Source organism: Thalassophryne amazonica, chromosome 8 (genome assembly GCF_902500255.1).
Source record: "Thalassophryne amazonica chromosome 8, fThaAma1.1, whole genome shotgun sequence".
NCBI classification, from domain to species: Eukaryota; Metazoa; Chordata; class Actinopteri; order Batrachoidiformes; family Batrachoididae; genus Thalassophryne; species Thalassophryne amazonica.
In genome coordinates, this window is record NC_047110.1 from 61,040,271 (window position 1) to 61,064,348 (window position 24,078).

The window sequence follows — 24,078 nt, forward strand, 5'->3', positions numbered from 1 at the left end:
AGACCAGCTGATCAATTCCATGGTTAATCCAATAGATCCAGAATCCAATATAGTTTTTGAGGAATTCACAGCCTGGTGAAGTAGGGACTTGAAGGTTAAAAGCAGAGAGATAAGGAAGAGTGGAGGAGATACGACCGCCCTCGTCGGAGTCCCAAGCTGTTTAGAAGGTAGAAGACAGGACCAAGAGGCATGAGAGTTCATTATATTATGAAGTTTGATGAGGGGAATATTTTTGGAAAAAATTGGGAAAATTGAACACCTACTCAGTCATCCATCTCTTTGTGTCATCTTGTCCTGTTGATGTTTGTTGGTAGGCTGGGTCACCCCAGACAGATCACCAGTCCATCTCCAGACTAACATTTACACAAAACCACTTACTTTTGGCCTGACTGTTGTTTTGCCTGCTGTATTTTTATAGCCCTCATTATGAAAGGTGGATTATAGAGTATAGACTATTATTTAGTAAGTTTCCAATTAATATATAGGCTGTGGGCAGAGAGACTCAGTCCAACAAGCTATCTGTCTGAGATCTTCCCATTTTCAATTTTATTCACAAATGCACTGCTCCATATCTACATTTGTGTATAAAATCCCATGACAGAACTCTCCTGAAAGCCTTGTTGTTAAATGTGTTGGAATTTTTTGGGATATGAATATTCTTTCTTATCCAGGGAAGTATTGTTATTCAGGGTCTAAAGACCCCTACAGAACCTGCACATGTGCCATGGGATGAGCACCAAAGTCTATTTTATTTTACATCAACAAGGTTTTTAATTATTTTGATTCAAAACCCTTTCAGAAAGTTCAAATAACGTGACAGGAGACTGTACTCTTAATTACAGGCCTGATAGCCTTTATTGCATAGCATCAAGTAAGTGAAAAGTTGGAAATTTATTCAGCAAACAGTATCAAAATGAGTAAAAATGTTTAAAAATAATACAAATCGAAATAAAATCATTAGGAAAAACAAGCAACAATGATTGTAAATGTATTTACAAGCCTCCAAATTAAAAAAAAAAAAATCAATCAGAAAATTATTAACCTCTCAAATGCCACACTATTTAAGGTGATTAAAATTAAAATCACTCATATTCATATCATATACATAAAAGAACTGTCACTTTTCAATCATGTTAATTAATTGACAGCTGTTTTCTTTTAATTCCAAACCTGCAGTCAAGTAAAATTCAGCTTTATTACCCCCACTCTTTCAGTTAATGTTTTTTCCACCTTCAGCCATTTATTTGTCAGTGCCCTAATGAACACCAGCACTGTGACTCTTTTTAACAATCCAAGAACTAAATATCTGAAATATCACAACTGTTCAATACCCACATCTTAGGACACTATGGCTCAGGCAGTGGAGTGTGTTGTCTTTTAGCCTGATGAAAATGAATGATGAATGAAAAACTAAGGGTCTCTTCACACATAATACGAATGTGGCTGAATTGTGCATGAAGCAGGAATCGTATGCAATACGTGTAAAATCAGAGCTGCATCTAACGCCTCGTACACCTGTTGCTACAACTATTTGCGCATACCAGTGGCTGAAAAACAGAGCGTGCTCTGTTAGAGCCCATTCAATCTCTCTTGCGGCAGGGGTCGGCCAAATTCCAGGTGACACACACAAACATCTAACACCACTCGCTAGACACTTTGAAAATATGTGGCCATTCGCACTATCAACACAAAAACAGTCAGCAGATGATCACTGTCGAGCTGGATGTGAAATTTGTCTAAGTGCCCCCATAAGTGTGGTGTTGCACAACAGCAACACACATGTGGTGTGCCAGAGTGTCGGCTCCCCCTGCAACACATGTGCCATGCGTGTGAATCGCGCGTGTTGCCCCCCCCCCCACATCCGCAACACATGTGGCAGATGTGTTGCGGATGGGGGTGGAATAACTAAATAGCAGTAAAAATAACTAAAAAGAAATGATGATATAACAAGACACAGAGTGACACGTTGGTGTTTGCGCTGAACTGACAGAGGGTGTGGCCACTGACAGCCGCAGCTGTTGAGATCTCTGGTTCTGGGCATCATGGCTGGGGAACACGTACTGTGTTTGGACGAATATGAACTTACAACTGTCCACTGTGATGCGCGTGTGTCTGCTTGCTGTCCTCATGTGGACACACATAAAAACATATATCGCTGGTGTGATGGGCTGCAGCGAGCGAGTGCAAGGCGCACACATTGACAGGCTGCCCCAGGTGAAACAGACCGTCAGATCATAACACACAGTGGGCGATCTGATTGTCATGTCACCCATGTCAGCTCTGTTTCAAATGATGCGTGTCTGTCCTGCAGCACACCGTTCACAGGACATGCGTGTCGGGCTGGACATGCGCACGGGGCCGGCTGAACACGCCAGGCCAGTAGATGTGGACATAAGAGCACACCGCTCCATTCATGTCATATCATGACTGTACGTCTGTGACCATGGGTCATCTATAGAGGAACAAATGGTTTATACTTGTATTGTTCGCTTGATAAGAGGGATGCAATAAAATGCAGTGTTGTTTTTATGGTATGTGGTTTTATTTTTTTTAATGCGTCTATCTCCTTGTTGATTTCAGGCATTTTTCTGCACCTTTTACAGGGCAGCGATGGTAGCGCAGTGGTAAAGTTTCTGGCTGGCAATGAGAGCTTTTGTAAATTGCAGGTTTGAATCCCGTGGGTGGCATGTATTTTTTTTTTTCACAGCAGCTGCTCTCGATGTTGGCTTGATTTTTTTCGTGGTTCGCTCATATAAGCTCTTTGCTGTGATTCGCTCTGATTTGTACTTATTCGTACTATGTGTGAAGGGGCCCTAAGAAATTCTAAGTATTCACACCCTTTACTCAGTATTTTGTTTATGCACTTTTGGCAGCAATTACAGCCTCAAGTCTTCTTGAATATGATGCTACAAGCTTGGTGTAGCTGAGTGGGGATTAGAATATGTTCTAAAACTTAAATTATAATAAAAATGTTGCCGACAACGCCACCTAGCGAGGGGCTAGGACCCAATTTAAAACACAGGTTCCATAAAACAGGGGTGAGCAGTGAATTAAAACCAAGAAAATAAGAAGTTTAAATCTATTTAATTACAATGGAAAAAAAAAATACAAGGTTCGGTGTCTGCAGACCACCATCAAATTGAATATTCTTAAAGTGTTTAGTAAAAATAGCGGAGGTTAGGGTTAAAACCAAATAAATATCTAAACATACACCAGGACGAAATCTCGCGTGTCCATCTGGCTCCGTGGGCAGCGTGGCTCCGTAACTTCCTTCTGCTGCACCTCTACCACTTCCGTGGGCCTGTCAAGGAAACAGAGCTACCAGTGGGGGGGTATTGAGGGAACTTTTGATGGAACAACCCTCCCCTTGCCAGCGGCACTTACCGGGTCTGGGCGGCTGATTGAGAGCCGCCCAGTACACACACAACAAGCCTTGTGTCTGATTTCTCCGGACCCGTCCTCTCGGCTGCACTCCTCACACGCGCCGTCTCATCTCCCACTCGTCGACCTCAGCAGCTTCTCTCACTCAGACACGTCCTCTGCCCCAGCCTCTGGCACCCCAGGTTTAACCCTCGCTCGGAGCTGCCCGTGTACATCTACAGCTACACACATGTCCCCTCTGCTTGCTCTCCCTCACATCTCCTGCGCATTGTCTTTTACTCTCTTGCCACTAATTTCCTAATTAGCAGCAGGTGTACTCACTTGTTCCTCAGTGGTCCGTGGGAAAAGTGGGCGTGGCCTGAACACAACTCAACATTCCCAGAACAGAGCAAAAATAAAATACATACAAAAAAGTATAAAGCACAGCAAACTAAACAAACCATAAACATGCAATATTAATGATAAATTAAATTAATAAAAGGGCATACTCCCACAGCGCACCTATCTTCAGGCAGTTTTGCCCTTTCCTCTTTGCAGCACCTCTCAAGCTCCATCAGGTTGGATGGGGAGCGTCGGTGCACAGCTATTTTCAGATCTCTCCAGAGATGTTCAATCAGATTCAGGTCTGGGCTCTGGCTGGGCCACTCAAGGACACTCACAGAGTTGTCCTGAAGCCACTTGTTTGATATCTTGGCTGGGTGCTTAGGGTCATTGTCCTGGTGAAAGATCAAGAGTGCTCTGGAGCAGGTTTTCATCCAGGATGTCTCTGTACATTGTTGCATTCATTTTTCCCTCAATCCTGACTAGTCTCCCAGTTTGTGCCACTGAAAAACATCCCCACAGTATGATGCTGCCACCATCATGCTTCACTCTAGGGATGGTGCCTGGTTTCCTCCCACATGACACCTGACATTCACACCAAAGAGTTCAATCTTTGTCTCATCAGACCAGAGAATTTTGTTCTCATGGTCTGAGAGTCCTTCAGGTGTCTTTTGGCAAACTCCAGGTGGGCTGCCATGTGCCTTTTACTAAGGAGTAGCTTCCATCTGACCACTCTACCATATAGGCCTGATTGGTGGATTGCAGCAGAGATGGTTGTCCTCCTGGAAGGTTCTCCTCTCTCCACAGAGGAATGTTGAAGCTCTGAAAGAGTGACTATTGGGTTCTTGGTCACCTCCCTGAATAAGGCCCTTCTCCCAATTCGCTCAGTTTAGCTGGGCAACAGGCTCAAGGAAGGGTCCTGGTGTGTCAAAATTTTTCCATTTATGGATGATGGAGGCCACTGTGCTCATTGGGACCTTCAAAGCAGCAGAATTGTTTCTGTATCCTTCCCCAGATTTGTGCCTTGAGAAAATCGTGTCTCAGATGTGTACAGACAATTCCTTTGACTTCATGCTTGGTTTGTGCTCTGACATGCACTGTCAATGTGGGACCTTATATGTAGACCGGTGTGTGCCTTTTCAAATCATGTCCAAGCAACTGAATTGACCCCAGGTGGACTCCAATTAAGCTGTCAAAACATCAAGGTTGATCAGTGGAAACAAGATGTACCTGAGCTCGGTTTTGAGCTTCATGGCAAAGGCTGTGAATACTTTTGTATATGGGATTTCTCAGTTGTTTTTTTTTTTGTTTTTTTTTAATAAATTTGCAGAAAATCTCAAAAAAGCTTTTTTCACATTGTCATTATAGGAAGTTTGACCAAAAAAATGAATGTCACGAAAATGCGGAAAAAGTAAAGCGCTGTGAATACTTTCTGGATGTACTGTAACTAACAAGGATTTAAAATGTTTTAATTTTCTCCCTGTCTTTACTCTTCTCAGTTTGTTTTGTAGTAGTGAGGTTAAAATTTTGTATGACACAAGTCTTAAACAAATTTGCTAGATGATTTAAAGTGTTCTGTTATGTCTTTGCAGATACACAAACACTATGCTCTTTTCTCCAGCCTGCCTCAGGTAGCTTGCTTGGCATTTCTTAGTTTTCAGTATCCACTTCTCCTATTCAAAGGCTTCAAGGGCACTAAAAAGAACAATGCAGCTGAGGTAAGATTTAGTCAAAGACCACTTACTCTGGTATCTCTGGGTCAGGTGTACATCTCCAACTCTGGCAGCTGTGTCCTACTTTTGAAACAAACTGAAAACAACTTCCAACAGTGATTATTTTGGTAATTTTACATAAACCTGAACTATTTAAAAGGTAAAAAAGCCTCATTAAGACTTGCATTTCTTCTGAATGTGTGCCCACGAGGAACCATATTAAGCCGCACACTAATCATAGAGTCCAGGCTGAGAGAAATGTGAACTTCAGCACAGCATGTTGCGAGTCTAATCATTTTAAGGAGATTTAACGTAATTGGTTTATGTTATGTTCTTGATCAGATTATGAAAAGGTTGCCTTGTTTTTCCACAGAGGAGACACAATGCTGTGTTTATTTGATGCTAATCATATGACCAAGCTAGTTGCATAGAGTCTGACTCGCTCGCAAACTGCGGTCGCAGAGGAACGTACCTGACAGCATAAATATCATAAGGAGGCTTAGTTTCTGAGCAACATTTACAGAATCCTGAGAGGTCAAGAATGAAGGCTTAATGTCAAAACCAAAACATGTGATCTCTAAAAAACAGTTCCTTCAGCCATGACATTTTTTTAAAAATATACTTACCTTTAACATGTTTAGTGTTATTATTTTGTTTCTTTGATTAATGACATAGTAATTGCTGTTCTTTTTGCCATTAGGATCTTAGCAGCAGCTACTACCAAGAATATGTAAAGAAAATATTCCAGAAGGAACCCGCCAAAATCAGGTGAGAATTAATTTATTGGAAAGAAAAAACATCCAATCTGTGTCAAAGACCTAAAATACGGTTTACTCACTGGCCAATGAGAAAAGTTCTTAATTTTCTTTTGGACATCATTGGAAATGCATGTTAGGAAATAGCTGGCCTATACTTAACTTTATGTTTATTGGCATCTTTTTTGACTGTGCTGTTATATTTGTTATATTTTCTTAACATTTGATTTATTCAAAACTGAAAAAGTGTTGTCTTTTACACAGTTGCCTATGAATACAGTGAATGAAGTTTGCCAGTGTTCTGTTTTGTGTGGAACATATTGGGTTTTAAACTTTTAAAACTTGTGTTTCTCTCCAGCAAATCAATCGCAGATACACCTAGACTCCATCAAAGAATTATTAATGCTGTGAAGTCATACATTTATACACCAGAAGAAGGTAATATGTATATGCCATCTTGGTCTTGTTTTCTGTGTGTTCCTGTGTTGATATTCTGTCTCAATTTAAAGTTTCATTTAATTTTTAACCAGCTTTTCGCTTTCCACTGAAGTTGGCTATATCTGCTGTGGTGTCTATTATATCCTTGTATCAGGTAAGGAACAACTCTACCATTGTATAGCTTTATAGCTGTTAGAGACTGGCACCTGGAAACTATTCGAAAAATTTATCTGGCTTTCGGTGAAAATTTTACGGGCTTCACAGAGAATAAAGTCTGGTAGTACAGCTTTAAGGACCCCTTTAAGGACGCTCAGCGCGCCGCGCTCCGAGCTGCGACGACACGGCACAAGCCACCGGACCATTTCCAGCTCTCCACAATTTCACTGATACTTACTGGACTGGTAAGCATTGAAAGCCGAGATAGACATGTCCAAACTTGTCCTCTGACACGCCGAAACGGAGGTGTTCCTTTGTCTCGCTTCCAAAGCGAATCGGTCGTGATGCGCGAAGCCTCCGCGCGGCTTTCCATGACAAAATCTCTTGTTAAAAGTGAAATCTGCCGGAAAATGGCTGATGTCCAGCTCTTGTGATAACCAGAGAAAGAGCACACGACGGTCTCGTATCCACAGAGCCATCAGCTCAGAAATGGTCCGGTGGTCCGGTGAGCATCCTTAAAGGGGTCCTTAAAGCGGGTCCTTAAAGCTGTACTACCAGACCTTATTCTCTGTGAAGCCCGTAAAATTTTCACAAAAGCCAGATAGGAAAAACTCATGCATGCGCACAAGGGTTCAAGCTTGTCTGACGTGAAAACATATGAATCAAATCCATATAGTTTAAAAAAATAAATAAAAAGGTACGATACTTTATGGACAGACCTCGTAAGTGCATTTGGAACCTGTCCAACTAATTTGTTATATACACGCTTGCATTTTATCTCTTAGTTAGTGATAGATGTGTTGTGAGGATAAATGACTCAAGCCAATCAGACTGTCATCTGTCACCCACTTATTTAAGGCATATCTGAATGTTGTACCATATAAATAGTGACAACTGTACTGATGTCTTTTTTGCTCACTAGTAATCTTAGCCATGTCCATGTCTTAGCCATGTTGTAACGTCATCATTGGAACATCCTGTATTTGCATCTAAAATCTGGAAATCTTAAGTCGTGTTTTGACTGGATCAGAGGTCAGGGGTCACTGACCCTGCTCCTCCAGATCACCTGTCCAGCATGTTTTCCAACTGTTCCTGCTGTACTTATTGCTTGAAGCAGGTGATCTCCATGAACAGGGTCACTGCTGGACAGTGTTTGTTATAATCAAGCATGCACATAACTGATGATCATGGTGCTTGTCCATGCTAGAATTAAATGATTTGCAGCAAAACAAAGAGGGAAGCACTTCTTATGAGGCAGAATGACAGCCAACAACATATTGTAGGAAAAGCACTTCCCTCTGTGCTTTGCACTGCACATCATTTGTTTTTAGCATGGACAAGCACCATGAGCGTGGATGCCCACCTGGATGTATTGGATGTGTCTGAAGTTTTAACAATATCCAGTCTACAGTACAAGCAGATTTTAGGAAATTGTTAAATGCTACCAAAAAAAAAAAATCATACTGTGCAAAAAGTAAGTCTACTATTCACAGCACCCAGTACTATATTTGAGAGGAAAACTTAAATGTTTATCTGTTATTATGTAGAAATGCTGTTTTTTTTAGTTAGATAACAGCTCAATTGGCAATTTTCTATGTGTTGTGGAGATGCTATGTATGTTTATAATCCAATGCTTCAGTAACTAAATATTTGTACCACAGTACTCTGATTCAGTGTGTACTTGTACAGCGTTGCAGGTTAGTGCTGTCCCTATACTGTCAGTTTTCACCATTACAGATGAAAATCAATGGTACTCCATGTAGGTTTTGATATCAAAGGAAAAACTGTAACTCTATCTGGAAATATTTTATTAAAACATTTTGACGACTATGACGCTGTATAAATTATGCTATACCATGCTATGGAATGGTTTAATAATTAAAAATCTATAAAAATTGTATTTTTAACCAAAAAAAAAACATTAAAACAATAAATACAGTGCAGTTATGGTATAAAAATTCAAACGTTGTTAAAAATTAGCACAAACAGTGACCCAAAATCCTTCAAATAAAAAAGTTCTAAATTATTTTACTGTAAATAAATTATTTAATATAAGAAAATTATGTCCTAGAATGATGTACTGTAGCATTCTAGTAAAATAAAACTGCTTGAAAATGCAGTTCACATTTCTGAAGAATATTTTTTCCTCTTTGAGAAAGTGTTACAAATTTTCACATCAGTTTCCAATGCAGTTAGAAATAAAAAGTAAAATCTCCATAAACAGACAGTACTGATACTACATAGTTTCTGTGGAGTATATTGTATTACCACATTCCTTAGTGTCTTTTTTTTTTCCTTCCAGTGACAAATAATGATTTATTTCTGTTAATTTCATTTCATGTTTGCTTGTTTGCTTGTTTTTAGATGGGACTGCTTCTGATTATGTTGGTGATGCCATTAATGCAAACTGCCCGTTTAGGAGTTGATGAAGATTTTGCCAATGTTTTAGCTGGCTTCAGGATTGAGCTGTCTAAAGACAAACAAGAAGTGGTCAGAATAGTCGTCTATTACATATGGAGTACAGAAGGTGGGTGACAGCATCTTCTCATGCATGATGTGTCAGTCCTTGGGCCTTTGTTGTTTCTTTTATATATTAATGACATATGTTTGGTTTCTAAGTTTGTGAGTTGTATTTTATTTGCTGAGGACACAACTGTGTTTTGTAGTGGAGATCATTTGGGACAGGTTCTGGACATGATGGAGAGGGAACTACAGAAGTTCAAACAATGGTTTAATTGCTTTATTTTGGTAAAACAAAGTGTATCATATTTGGAAATAAACCCAGGAATTTATATAGAAATTTACTAGTACACGATATTGATATTGATATTGAAATTGAATTTGTAAATGAAAATAAATTTCTTGGGGTTTTCATTGACGATAAATTCTGTTGAAAAAAACACATAAATTACGAGGTCTATTAGAAAAGAAACCGACCTTTTTATTTTTTCAAAAACTATATGGATTTGAATCACGTGTGATTGCGTCAGACAAGCTTGAACCCTTGTGCGCATGCGAGTTTTTCCACGGCTGTTGGTTGCGTCATTCGCCTGTGAGCAGGCTTTGAGTGAGGAGTGGTCCACCCCCTCGGCGGATTTTCATTGTCAGGAAATGGCGGAATGATATGGGCTTTTTTTCCATCAGAATTTTTTCAGAAACTGTTAGAGACTGGCAGCTGGAAACCATTAGAAAAATTTATCTGGTGAAAATTTTACGGGCTTCACAGAGAATAAGGACTGTTACTGCAGCTTTAAGGACAGCTTTAAGGACAGCTTTAAGGACGGCTTTAAGGACGCTCGGCACGCCGCGCTCCGTGCTGCCATCGAGAGCCACAAATCGCCGAATCATTTCTAAACAGATGGCTCTGTGGATCCGAGACCGTCGTGTGCGCTTTCTCTGGTTATTACAAGAGCTGGACATCAGCTATTTTCCGTCAGATTTCACTTTTAACAAGAGATTTTGTCATGGAAAGCCGAGCGGAGGCTTTGCGCATCACGACCAACTTGCTGATGGAGCGAGACAAAGGAACATCTCCATTTTGGTCTCACAGGATGGCTTTGAGATGGCATTCAGACAGCTGTCGGTGGTTTTTCCATCGAGTGATTATCCGAGAAATTGTGGATGTGCCTGGACATGCCAGAACATGTCCCATGAGGCTTCATCATGGCGTTGCTGTGTGCCATGCAGCACCGCATGGCGCACAGCAGGGTTCAAGCTTGTCTGACACAATCACATGTGATTCAAATCCATATGGTTTTTGAAAAAAATAATAAGGTCGGATACTTTTCTAATAGACCTCGTATGTTAAATTAAAAATGTCAAAAGCCATTGCCATTTTGTATAAAGCACAAGACTTCCTCTCCCAACACTCATTAGTTACCTTATATCATTCATTAATTGTTCCGTACATGACCTATTGTATTGTACCTATTGAAGTTTGGGGAACCACCTACAAAACAAATACAAATTCAGTGTTTTTACTACAAAAGAAAGCCATAAGAATTATTAGTAATAAACCATATAGTGAACCAACAAATCCATTGTTTCTCTGTTTACACATTTTAAAATTTGGGTACCTGATTGATTATAGCATAATACAAATTATGTTTAAAGTAAAAATAAACTTTTACCACAACATGTTCAGGATTTGTTCAAAATGAGGGCCTCCAGTTATAATTTGCGAGGAACATTATTATTTCAAAAATCAAAGATTCAAACTACTGTAAAAAGTCATTGTGTTTCTGTTAAAGGTGTTAATATGTGGAATTTGTGCCCAGATAACATAAAATCACTCAGTAACTTAGTTGACTTTAAAAGGCTCTACAAAAATCAATTAATTACTTGTTATGATATGATGAATTAGGTTTAGCGATTTTGTTTTGTTTTTGGGTTTGTACATGGTGCACTGCTGTTTGCATGCTTGTGTTTTGAAATTTTAGTTCAGTGATTAATTTATATTTTGTATTAGTTATTATGGGTATATGTATAATAAGCTTTTGCTTCTGCCTACACCCTTTCAGGCACATGGGTGCGTTATTGGATTGTGGGTTTTTTTTTTTGTGATTTTACTTTGTTATTTTGGGCCTGTGTGTGCCAAATAAATTCATTCATTCATAGGTCTTCAGTTTCACAAACAGCAGTAACATCAGCTTAACTGTTCATGCTCTTATGCCTGCTGTTCATTATTTAATGTGTTGTTCTAATGTATGACAATGTTGTATTATCTTGCATTCTGCTTATGTTCTGGCAGTGTGCTACACCTCAGCGATGACGCTGTCTTGTTTGATCAACCTAGTGATGCTTATGCGGTCCATGGTTCTGCATAGGTAAGGGTGAGCACAGACCATTATAATAGCGATCTTTCTATTATTTTTTTTTTTCAATCTTCAAAACATTCTTTACATTCAGTTTTCTTCATTATAGTCTTGTTGTTTTGACTCGAGTAGTTATAGCATAACAAAATAGCAATCATCCACACAGATATAATATTCAGTTATTTGGTGCAGTTCAAAATGTCTATTAAAAATAAGTGTCATATTGTGCCATTACCATAGTAATAAATTCACATTAAATACATTTCACTGTATTACATGCAAATTAACACCAATTCATAATCTCATGCAAATTCACATTCAAATTACTGTGTGGTACAATTATTGCTGAGTTAGGTTGCTTGTGTATGGTTAAAAAAAAAGCAACTACACAGATGTTTTTGAGTTTACTCAACTTAAAAATGTAATACCTCACCATAGTATAGCAGATAACTGTAAGAATCATTCAAATCCGGTTACAAGCACCAAAATCTGACTGTGTATACCTTTTGGTACATATTGTAGAAAAATAACTTTAGTCATTTGAATTAAGGGACAAATAGGGGTCAATTGAAGAATTGCACAGGGTCCAAATTAAAAAAATGTTCCAATCATATTGAAAGTGATACCACATTACGTATCTGATGACAATAATTCCAAAAAGGTATAGTTTGGGCTATCTGTGACTGAATGTTCTGGAGTTATGGGGTTATAAACAGCAAGAATGGTGACAAAGGTCAGGTTCAGTTTGTACAGGGGTCAAAAGTTAAAGTTGCTCCAGTTTTGGTAAAACATGGTGCAAATTATTGGTTGAACTAATAGGATTAACAAATGGAATAGTTCTGACTGTGTTGAATGTTTGGTCTCCAAAGTAAAGGTCAAACAATGTTGACGTCCATTGGATTCTATGACATGTGACATATGTTACCCCATAACATGATAACTAAGCATGACATATGGTGCAAACTACTCCTTTTTAAAACCCTACTAACTCAACCAATAATTTGCATCATGGTTTACCATAATTGGAGCAACTTTAACTTTTGACTCCTGTACAAACTGAAAGTGACCTTTGTCGCCATGCTTGTTGTTTTTACCCCATAACTCCAGAACATTCAGTCACAGATAGTCCAAACTATACCTTTTTGGAATCATTGTGATCAGACACATAATGTGGTATAGCTTTCAATATGATTGGAACATTTTTATTTTTTTTTTACCCCTATGCATTGTTCTTCAATTCTCCTATTGAAAATTCAAATGGCTAACGTTATTTTTCTAAAATATGTACCAGTCAAACTTTGGTGCTTGTATCCAGATTTGAAGAAGTCGTCTGCAAATATGCTGTTATCTGCTGCACTACCAGAGACTGTGATCTAAGATGGTTTTCTAAAGCATTGGTTTGAAGCTGAAATGGGGCAGTTTGAAGCTCAGATGTTGGCATCATGGCAGTGCCTGATTCCACCTAACTCCTGGCCAATGCATAAGTGAGTTAAGCGATGGACCGTTGGCAAGACAAATGCAAATTGCAAACAAGTGCAAATGAAGCCCCAACATGCCCCCCTTAACAAAAATGCTAAAGCTGATAGCCTAATCTTAGTTCAGGTATTTTATTTATACATGTTTTTGCAGAATGGTAGGTGATTTTCATAACAAGTAGCTTGGGAGCAGGTATGAAAAATGATTTCCTACATGTTGCCTCAGTTGCCATGTAGTAACAGCAGCACTAATGTCTAAGCTAAGTTATGGGTACCTGCTAATCAGTGCTAATGATGCTATCATGTAAATCTAAATCATATTAAAATATCACTCGTAAATACAGGAGCACAGACTTCTTTCCACATGGTCTGTTAGTACAACTAACTGCACAGCAAGCCATATTATCTTAGACATTTATAATAAAATGCTTAGAAAGCACAAACATGGTCGAGTCCACAGGAGCCCTGCTTGGCATTGTCAAAGTCATAACTGCATCCTTCTAACAATGCCATGCATTAGCCTGTTGTCTTTCCAATAGACTTTTTTTTTCAGTGCACTCAGTCCTCTTCATGTGTGGATCCAGAACTTCAATAAATATTCACAGAAAACTTTCATTTACTTTGTCCCTGCTTTGCATTGCCATGTTTCTGTTGTATTTCAACAAAGAAGACAACTTTATGTCTGAACATGTTTGAAGCGAATGAACTACAAACTAAGCAACCATCTTGTACTGACCTGTGCATGTGCGCCAGGAAATTAACATGCACACATCTGCAGGTTGCAGAGATTACACACTGTTACTTTCCCCCGGATCTTACTGTAATGCAGTCCCTCACAAAGTGCAACCTCGAACTATTTCGCACTTTTAAATTTATTCAAAATCACAGTGAAAATCAGACCTGGATTCTGAAGAAATTCTCTCATCCAGGAGATCCATCCATTCAGAGCCCCGAACAATGGACACAAACGGTTTTTATAAAGCACAACATAGGCGTGACAAAGGTGGACCTTATTTCACAAAATCCTTCCCTTATTGGTCACCGTGGGTATTCGAGGGAGGTCCCACCCCCTGCTCATGACCTGCACGATAACGGGACATATGATTTATGTTGTAACCTGAATCTCTTTGTTCTGAGTGGTAAAACTGGTTCAAGACAGTTCGACATGCACATTCCAACAAATAACAGACTAAAAGTATATGAAACTAAGAAAACAGTCCTTAAGTAAAATAATTAGTTAATACCAAAACAAATAAAGAAAGCTAAATAACAAAACAACAGTTTGTAGAAGAATTTTTAGGTCCATATTTGAACTGTGATGAACTATCAAGTGTCCTGATTTGAACTGTATGTCCTCTGGCTGAACTAGCAGGTGTTCAACCCAAAAAAAAGGGCTCTATTAGTCATTCGGTCTGTCAGGGGCTTTCCAAGGCCTTTTAGGTGCTTTCCCGCAGGCCACGTGCAGGGGCCTCGGGCCAGCTGCACCTGTGGCTGAGGCCACGTGCGGGGGGGCCTCAGGCCAGCTGCACCTGTGGCTGAAGGTCTTTTAAAAAAATCAGTTGTAAATCCTTCACGTTTTAATGGGAGCGTTTGTCACATTGAAATAATGGCCTAACACCTGCTTAACACTAGAGGACGCTTCCAATACAAAACCATGTCTTGGGAATAAAATAAATTAAAAAGTCGAAGGAGGAGCGATGCCCGCGGGTCTCCAATAAATAGATGAGCGCGGTTGTCACATATTCAGTCTCTCTAGAGGACTCAGTTTGTCTAAGCTCTGTGTCGGAGGCTTAAATAAACTTAAAAACTCTGTGCATTTTATCTTGCTTAAGGCTGAATTATTCTAAAGTGTTGTGTCCTTTTCTAGCATATCACTTGCAATTAGTTTGTGTTATCTAAAAGACGACATCCCGAGAAGACGAAAGACGAACCACGACAGAACTTGGCGAGCCAGCCAGGAGGGTCCAGGGGCATTCCGGCAGCCTGGGGCAGTCCAGCTCATCCCTCCAGACCGTAAATAACAGTGATCACGACTAAAAGGTAAGCAGAAACCTTTTATAACTTCTGCACGATCTGGAGGAGTGAGTCGGGATTTCCGCCCAAGTTGACAGGTGATATTTTTAATTGCCTCTTACCCAAAAGAACCTGGACTAAGAGGAAGCACAAGATAAGCGCCTGAGGGGGCGCAGTAGAAATACCGTACATGATAAAGAGATTTAAAGAGAAAAGTGCAAAGTAGCACAGCTGACAGTAAGTAAAAGAGCCTAATAAAGGACGTCATTTTTTAAGAAAAGAGAAAAACTATAAAAAATAAATAAATAAATAGAGAGTTAGTGCAGAATACATGAGAATTAATGAAGCAGAAAATAGTGCAGTAAGGCACCAAATACACGCTTGTGGGGCGTGGGAGAAGAATAAGTAATTAAGTACACAGTAATATGATTTTTTTTTATAAGAAAAGAAAAAGAGAGTATTTTCAGTGCAAAGGCACATTAAGCTCACGAGGAGCTCAGTAAGTGAAAAAAAAAGTAGAAGAAAGTGCAGAAAGGCACAGGATACGCACGCGAGGCGCGGTAAGGCGTAGAAGTAAATGAAATATTGTGCGCTCAAAGAGTAGCTTGTTAAGAAAAAATAAATAAATAACATATACGAGTTGCTGGCAGCGCCGGAGAAGCTGTCTAACGTGAAGAAGAGATACATACTTAAACAGAACACATTGGTGTTAAGTGATTAAAAAGGGGTTGTTTAAAGCCACGGAGTGAAAAGTGGCAGAAATCTAGATAGAGATATATAGAAAGTTGTTTTTAATAATTTTTGTGTATAAAGCTTTTGAAGATTGGTGTGTTGGAGAGCGGAGAGTAAGCGGGGAGTTGCAGGCAAAGCTGTGAGGGCTTGCAGGCTGGCTGACATACAAGATTAATGTAAAGAGTACGAGAAGGAGGAGGCGTTTAGACCCAACAGAAGGACTTGGGAGGTGCATGACAGGCAGAGAGGAAAGTGTGAAACAGAGACAGTGAAGAAAAAGACAGGAGAAGAGACTGCTATGTAAATACAGAGAAGGTAGATATTATTTCAAAGAAAGAAAACTAATAAACAAACATAGCAGAAAAAGACAAGAAGCAGAAAGTTAAAAAATTAGAAGGAAAATAGAAAGTCGGGAGCAAAGACATTAGGAAGTATTAGGGTTGTAAGAGGATTAAATAAATAAAGTTGGTTATAAATCAAAAGAGTTAAAGCTTAGATTATAGTGAAAAAGCTGACAGACTGATCAATGCTTGGGACAGTCTTTGATGGGAGACTTAAGTGATGATGAAATAATACATCCAGAACATTACTTGACTGACGGAGACATCGAAACCCAGGGAATCAGGACACATTTTTGGCTGGAAAGGACCTATTTTGACAGTGTAGGAGCAGAACATTGGCAGGACGAACAAGAGATCAATCAGAAATTATGGCAGATTACTAAGGTAATCAATCTGAAGCAAAAGAAAGAACAATTCCCTCTAATTAATTGGGAGCTGCTGATAAGACGTCTGTGGCATCAGGGTTTAACCCCGTGGCTGGAGCTGCTTTGTGCTGATCCTAATAAAGAAATTAGCATACCATTAAATCATTTAATAACACTGCCAACCGATCCAGGTGAAGAACTGTTTCCTAGGTTGGCTCTGACTGTGGTCCCAAGGAAGGTTCGGTGGGAAACAGGTAAATTTTCATATTTAGTTAAAGAAAAAGAAGACGGGCAAAACAGTTGGAAATTTAATCCTTTTAAGGGTTTAAAATACAAAACAGGTGTTACAGCCGGCAAGTTATTGGTCTGGATCAGGACAGCCCCTGAGGGACTACCAGAACACCATAGAAACACCTCACATAGCGTTTGTCAGGGTTACATGGGTAACTCTCAAGGTCAAGGTCGGGAAAGTACCCCGCTAGACTTAGTACTAAGAAAATATCCAGGAAAATGCACTAAGGCCAACCAATGTATGAGAAAGTGGCACAAAAGGTCACATGGGGGCAGGCAATGGCCTTTGGAGGGATCATTTGATCCGGTGATGTGTGAAGCAGTTGCGGTAGAAATACAGAAAAAAGAAATTAAAGATCAGCAGAAGAACGTGAATAACAACAAAAAAACGCATTGACGAAAAAGAAGTCTTGGCCTTGTTCAAGCAGGAAGCACAGAGGCTACAGCAGAAAAGAGGAAAAATGACAGAGGAAAGATCCAAAGAGACTAAAGCCAGTGCACCGAGCTGGGAAGCAGAGCCACCCCCATATAAACGTCATGATATGGGAAGGACAGCTGGACAATTTGTATTAGAAACTCGTGAAGAGGACCAAGGCATGGATGTGGAGGGCAAATTCACACTGACACTAAAAGCTCGAGAGCCACAAGGAGACAGGTCCTCAGTCTGTCAAATGGATCATACAAGGTCTCCAAGTCCGAAAGTAAGTGGTCGCTCACCACGACCAGCAGGGGGGGCCACAAATAACAGTGACACGGAGGCAGACGAGGATAAAGAGAGAGACCTGAAGGCTCCGCCTGCACATCGAGGTCCACTGAAAACCGTCCCCTCCCACCATAAGTCAGCCGACTGGACCTTCACAGGCTATAGAGGCTCCGAAGAGTGGCACAAGAGCTTCTGTGACACACTGGATCTGGCCAGAAGAGATAATGAAGAACTAGCTGAGCAGCTTCGGCTAGCGAAGGAAAGAATACAAAGACATAGGGACGCCGAGGAAAGAAGAATATTACAACAATCGACGCCCAATCAAGGGAATCACATTATAGAGCCACCCACCCGAAAAATTTCTGGTGAGATCGTCATTGAGAGTGCAAAAGAGGCCCAACTCAGGCAAAGACAACAATGTGTAGCCAAAGACATAGCAGCTTTAGAACAGGATATAACCAACTGGATAGACTGCCTGGAACCAGTCAGTCGCACTCGATCTGGAAGACAGTATGGAGCCCCCACAGAAGAAGAGGAGGACGAAGACCTCATATGCCCATTGGTGGTTAGAAATGGTCATCATGTGTATACCCCATGGAGCTGGACAGACATGGTGGGGCTGGCCAACAGGCTGCCAGACATCACCCAAGGAGCTGGGAGATGGATAACTGCCTTAGAAGAAGGCACTGCAGGGGTAACCTTGTCTTTAGGTGACATAAAAGCCTTGCTAATGCATGTAATGAGAAAACATGACACTGAAGAATTAGCAGGAAAGGTTGGACTAACACAGATGATGGGCACTAATCAACATGATGAAGTCCCCTTTAATCGCTATAGAAACTCCATGTGGGAAGGACTGAGAAGAAAGTACCCTGAGGTCTTGGATCCCTCTAAATTGGATGATGAGGAGTGGACACCTGAAGAGTGCCCAAAGAAATTCCTGCACCGATTCCAGAAGAGATGGGCGGAGGAAACAGGAAATGCATGGAACCATTCTCCAGCAACTGAAATCCTGTTTAAAATAACTGTAAAAAAGGCTCTACCAGATGAGGTTCAGAAAGCCCTAGATGGAGTCTTGGGACTATCAAAAATGAATTGGGCTTTATACTCTGAGCATATTTGTCACCATCTTGAAATCTACAAGAAAGAAAAACAAAAAGAAGAAGATGCAGCAAAATCCCTGATGAAAAAATTGGTGCAGATGCAGTTGGGAGAACTAACCAAAGGCAAGAAAGAAAAAACAAAGACCCAGGCACCAATGATGACCCCTGTTCCTTCTGAGCCGGCAAGCACGGGCCCTACGGCAAACACTGCTGCCACCATACAGGCACCTGTGGTAACAGCCACACAGAGCCCCCAAGGAGCAGCAGGAAGCACTCCTACAGGAGAAGTCTCAGCACCAGTGGAGCATCACTATCACTACCATAGCACTGGCACACCCGGAAATGGACCCACCTACAGTCATGGGTGGAGAGGAGAGTCACGGAACTTTCAAGGTCAAAGAGGAGGGTGGCGAAGAGGATCTCGCCAACCTTCATTTGGAAGCAGATTCCAGAACTCAACTCCCAGGAACAGTCAAGCGGGACCGCCTATGGGATCAACACCCCCAATAGGGGATCAACCCTCTAATGAGTGTTGGAGCTGTGGACAACCTGGACATCGAATGAGAAATTGTCCGGCCCGACCTTGGGTTGGACCCTCTGCCTATTGGCAATAGGGGGGCCTAGAGAAGACAGAGGGGGAAACGGTGGCATTGGCTATTTCGATGATACCTAAGGAAGAGCCAACCGTCACCGTTAATATACAAAACAGAGATTTCCCTTTCATGGTGGATACAGGGGCAACATACTCTTGCATAGGGAAAATGGGCGCTCATCTCCCCCTCTCTGGGTCTGTAATTAAGACCATCGGCTTCTCTGGGAAAACTCAAATAATACCTTTTACACGCCCACTTCCTGTAACGATTGCAGGAAAAACAATTGAAGCACCCCTGTTATACTCACAAAATACACCTGTGAATTTGCTGGGAAGAGACATTTTATGTAAGCTACAAACCCAGATAGTGTGTACCCATCAAGGACTGCAAATACACTTTCCTGACGAAGCACTCACCAACATTATGGTGCTTATGGACATGGAAAACAAGGTCCGACCTGTGCAACCCATGGTATACTGGCTGAAGTTACAACCAGAAAATTCAAATCTCCAACTGGAATGGGAAAAATGGAAGCCCTGGGCAGAACAACACTAGCAGTATATACACCTAGTTTACCTTTACATGTCACCCTGATGTTCGATGCCAAACAAGAACAAACTGACTATGCATGCTGCTGGGATGCATTGATGAATCAACGGCTGTTTCACATAACCACCACAGAAATTTATTTAGGCCCCCAAGGGGCCGCAGCTTCTGTCAAGCTAACTTCAGCTGAACAACAATGGTATCAAGTGCCGAATGCCACGCCTCATGTGACCCTTTTAGTCTCAGAAAAGTACGAATCCCATGACCTAGGTCCAATGGTAAAGACAGCCTCAGAAGTTGAAGAATGGCAAAACATGGAAAGTCCACAAGTACATCTGTCAAAAGACCAGCAGTTTATACGAATTTATTTAAAAGTAAATGATGAGGCTATAGCTCAAAAAGTGGAGCTCAATCCTAGACCAGAGGGACAGATGGTGTTATCGGCCCAACAAGAGAAATTGTTAGAGCAAATACCACCAGTGGTGTGGTCCAAAAGCAAAACGGATGTAGGACTAGTAAAAACAGCCTTACCAGTAAAAATAAAAGTAAAACCGGGAGCAAAACTGCCTCACCAAAGGCAGTATCCATTAAAACCTCAGGCTATTGAAGGCATAAAACCAGTAATTAAGGGACTAATGGCAGCTGGAGTTTTAATAAAAACTGCAAGCCCATGCAATACTCCTATCTATCCTATCCCTAAAAACAATACCAAAGAGTATCGGCTGGTACATGATCTGCGTCCTATCAATGCAATAATAGAAATGGATGCACCTATAGTACCTGATCTGCATACTATACTATCAAGCATCCCTGCTGGAGCAAAATGGTACACAGTAATCGATCTGTGTTCAGCCTATTTCAGTGTGCCTGTGCACCCAGACTCACAACATTTGTTTGCATTCACATTTCTGGGACAACAGCTAACGTATACACGGCTACCTCAGGGACTGAACCTGTCCCCAGCCATCTTTAACAAAGTCCTGGCTGAAGATTTACAACACCTTGACATACCCAGTACATTGGTGCAATATATGGATGATCTCCTTATTGCATCAGAGACTCAAGAACAGTGTGAAAAAGATTCATTAATTGTATTGCATGCATTGGCAGATGGAGGTCATAAAGTAAGTAAGGACAAATTGCAGTTCTGCAAACAACAAGTAGAATACTTGGGAAGACAGTTGTGTGGGACCACGCGATGTATAGCCCCAAGCCAAGTGGAGGCTATAATCAAGGCTCCCAAACCCCAAACAGTGAGACAGATGCTTTCATTCCTTGGGATGGCAGGGTACAGTCGGCCGTGGATTTGTGATTATGCTATAAAAACTGCACCTTTGCGTGCCATGATTAGAGCAGTGGGGCAAACAAGCAATGCAGCTCTCCTCGTCTGGACAGATGAGGCAACGGGAGCTTTTGAGGCCCTGAAAACAGACATGCAATCTGCTTCCGCGTTAGGTAACCCAGATTATGGGAAACCTTTCCATTTGTATGTTACTGAAAAAGCTGGATATGCTTGTGCTGTACTAATGCAGGAAACAAATGAAGGAAAACAACCATTGGCCTATTATAGTACAAAGCTTGACAACATTGAAACAGGATTGCCACCATGCTATCAGGGTCTAGCAGCAGCTGCCTTTGCATTTCAAAAAGCATCATCCATAATCATGGGACATGCAGTAACGTTGTACACGTCGCATCAGTCACATGCCCTGCTAACCAGTCAACGTTTTGTCTTAACACAAGCTAGACGCACTGGATATGAAGTTGTGTTGTCCGCTCCAGAAATAACAATACAACGTTGTCACACGGTGAATCCTGCCACCAAATTGACCACACCGTTAGATGGTACTCCACATAACTGTGTGGCAGAGACAGAGAAATTTTTGAGAGCCAGAGAACATTTGTATAATCACGCCATAGATGCAGATCTAACCCTGTTCGTGGACGGCTCATGCTTTCGGGATGCCGTGGGATTGCATGCGGGTATGGGGATTGTTAAACTAAACACAGATGGCGAGACCTTTGAATTACTGGAGTCCCAAGGAATTGATCAGCCTTGCTCAGCCCAACTGGCAGAAATCAAAGCCTTAACTATGGCTTGCCAGATAGCTAAAGATCAACGTGTTAATATCTACACAGACTCAGCCTACGCTTATGGCGTATGTCATGTACATGCAAACATTTGGAAACAAAGGGGATTCCTGAGAGCAGATGGCACCCCTGTCACTCATGGAGAAGTGATTTCCCAACTGTTACAAGCTCTCCAATTACCGTCTGAGGTAGCCATCATTAAATGTGCAGGTCATCAAAAGAATAATAACATCATAGCTCAAGGTAACAACCTAGCAGATGACGCAACTCGCAAAGGAGCACAAGGAGAAAATATGTTTCCCCTGCTAACCATCCAAGATTGTGCCCCACTGGTTTCACTTGACACACTGATAGTGGCTCAAAGTAGGGCCAGTGGAGAAGAAAAACGAATGTGGGTTAAACGAGGCGCTATTGAGACACGTAGTTAGGGGCCAGCGGACAAGCTGTGGTGCAGTAGTCATGGACAAACTAAAAGCTGTCTGGTGGTCACCATATATGGCAGCTACAGTGGACCGTTTGTTGAATGAGTGTGAGGTATGTGCACAGTACAATGTCCGTAAATCATTCACAGCCCCTTTAGCCCACATTCCGGTCCCTGATGGGCCATTCAGACATCTTATGATGGATTTCATAGACATGGGAGCTGAAAACCGAGTTAAACGAATGAGATATGTTTTGGTAGTGATATGCAGATTCAGCCAATGGATTGAGGCAGTAGCCTCTGCAAATCAAGACCATAAAACGGTAGCCAAATTCTTGTGCCGAGATGTCTTTCCAAGATTTGGCATTCCAGATACCATCTCATCTGACAACGGTAGGGCTTTTGTAGCCAAGGTTACACAAGAAACATTCAAACAATTGGGTATCAAACAGAAGTTTGGGTGTGTTTATCACCCTCAATCAAATGGGGCGGTGGAACGGGCTAATGGCATTTTAAAGAACAAACTAGCAAAAATCATAGCAGACAGCAATGGCAAACTAACCTGGCTGGATGCATTGCCGCTTGCTTTATTGTCAATGCGCTCACAAACTAACTGACTAACCCATTTGACACCATTTGAAGCTCTTACAGGTCGGCCGATGCCTATTCCATACCTGAGAGGACCCTACGAAGGACCATCGCTGGAGCAGCTACAAGACGAATGGCATAATTATCTGAGACAGTTAACCCAAATACACAAAACTATCTTTTTGCAGGTCAAAGGTGCTACAGAAGACAGAGAAGCAGAGATTCCACTCGAAAATCAGAGCATCCAGCCTGGTGATCTGGTTTACGTCAAAGTGTTCAAAAAGAAGTGGGACAGGCCCCGCCGAGAAGGTCCTTTTAAAGTTATTCTTGCCTCACGTACAGCAGTCAAAGTAGACGGTAAGGACACTTGGTTTCATTTAAACCACTGCTGTAGGGTTGGTGGCCCAGCGCCCCTGCGGCCTCGGCAAGCTCGTCTTGGCAGAGCCGCCGGGCCAAGGGGGGAAGCAAGAGAAGCCAGAGACCCTACAGCAGCACCGAGGGACGGCCACGCCTCCCTGCAGCCAGAAGAAGCACCGAGGGAAGGCCACGCCTCCCTGCAGCCAGGCGAACACCGGCCAAGGCGCTCACAGAGACTGATTGAACAAAGACGACGCACAGCTTCAGAGAGTAGTGGATCCCTGCCAGATAGAGCAGCGACAGACTCAGATGCAGACTCAGAAACAACTGGAGATGCAGGCCAACAGACAGACAGAAATACAGACCGACAGATAGACAGGCCACAGGAGACATCAGACTCGGACAGCAACTCAGTAGATTTACCGACAGAAGAACCGCAGGAAGTACAACCCAGACAAAGCACAGATACACCACACATCCCTAGTGACAGCTCATCTAGTGACGGCTCACTCAGTAGCACATCTAGTAGTACATCTCAACAGTCACCAGAACAATGATTAAGGAATTATTTAAGGGATTGACAATACTACTGGTGGTTAGTATGGGAGAACATAGACGTCCAAAACATACAACGGACTGTGCCGTGGCCATGGCCGCAATAGCAGCTAAACAAGGCATTCTAAACACAGGAAAAACATATAATTTGGTATACATTAAATCAAAAGCCTACAAGAACATAGGAATACAGGGAAAGCTGGGGGATTACATATTAGGCGAAGCCATTAGCATCAAATGTGAAGAGGAGGGAACACTCAACATAGAGGTAATTTGTGATAAAAGAGGATGCAGGGAAACCAAGCAAGACGTAACTGTTACAGTACA

The 24,078-nt window shown here is 41.4% G+C and overlaps 1 protein-coding gene across 1 annotated transcript in view; it reads left to right on the forward strand.

Annotated features, from left to right (window-relative positions):
* The window catches only part of stra6 (signaling receptor and transporter of retinol STRA6), a 77,082-nt gene that overhangs the window by 36,202 nt on the left and 16,802 nt on the right, over nucleotides 1-24,078 (forward strand). The window contains exons 7-12 of the mRNA XM_034176440.1: nucleotides 5,295-5,420; nucleotides 6,115-6,182; nucleotides 6,528-6,607; nucleotides 6,700-6,761; nucleotides 9,128-9,290; nucleotides 11,514-11,589. Of these exons, the coding sequence (XP_034032331.1) occupies nucleotides 5,295-5,420; nucleotides 6,115-6,182; nucleotides 6,528-6,607; nucleotides 6,700-6,761; nucleotides 9,128-9,290; nucleotides 11,514-11,589 (575 nt within the window). The remainder of the gene's footprint in view (nucleotides 1-5,294; nucleotides 5,421-6,114; nucleotides 6,183-6,527; nucleotides 6,608-6,699; nucleotides 6,762-9,127; nucleotides 9,291-11,513; nucleotides 11,590-24,078) is intronic.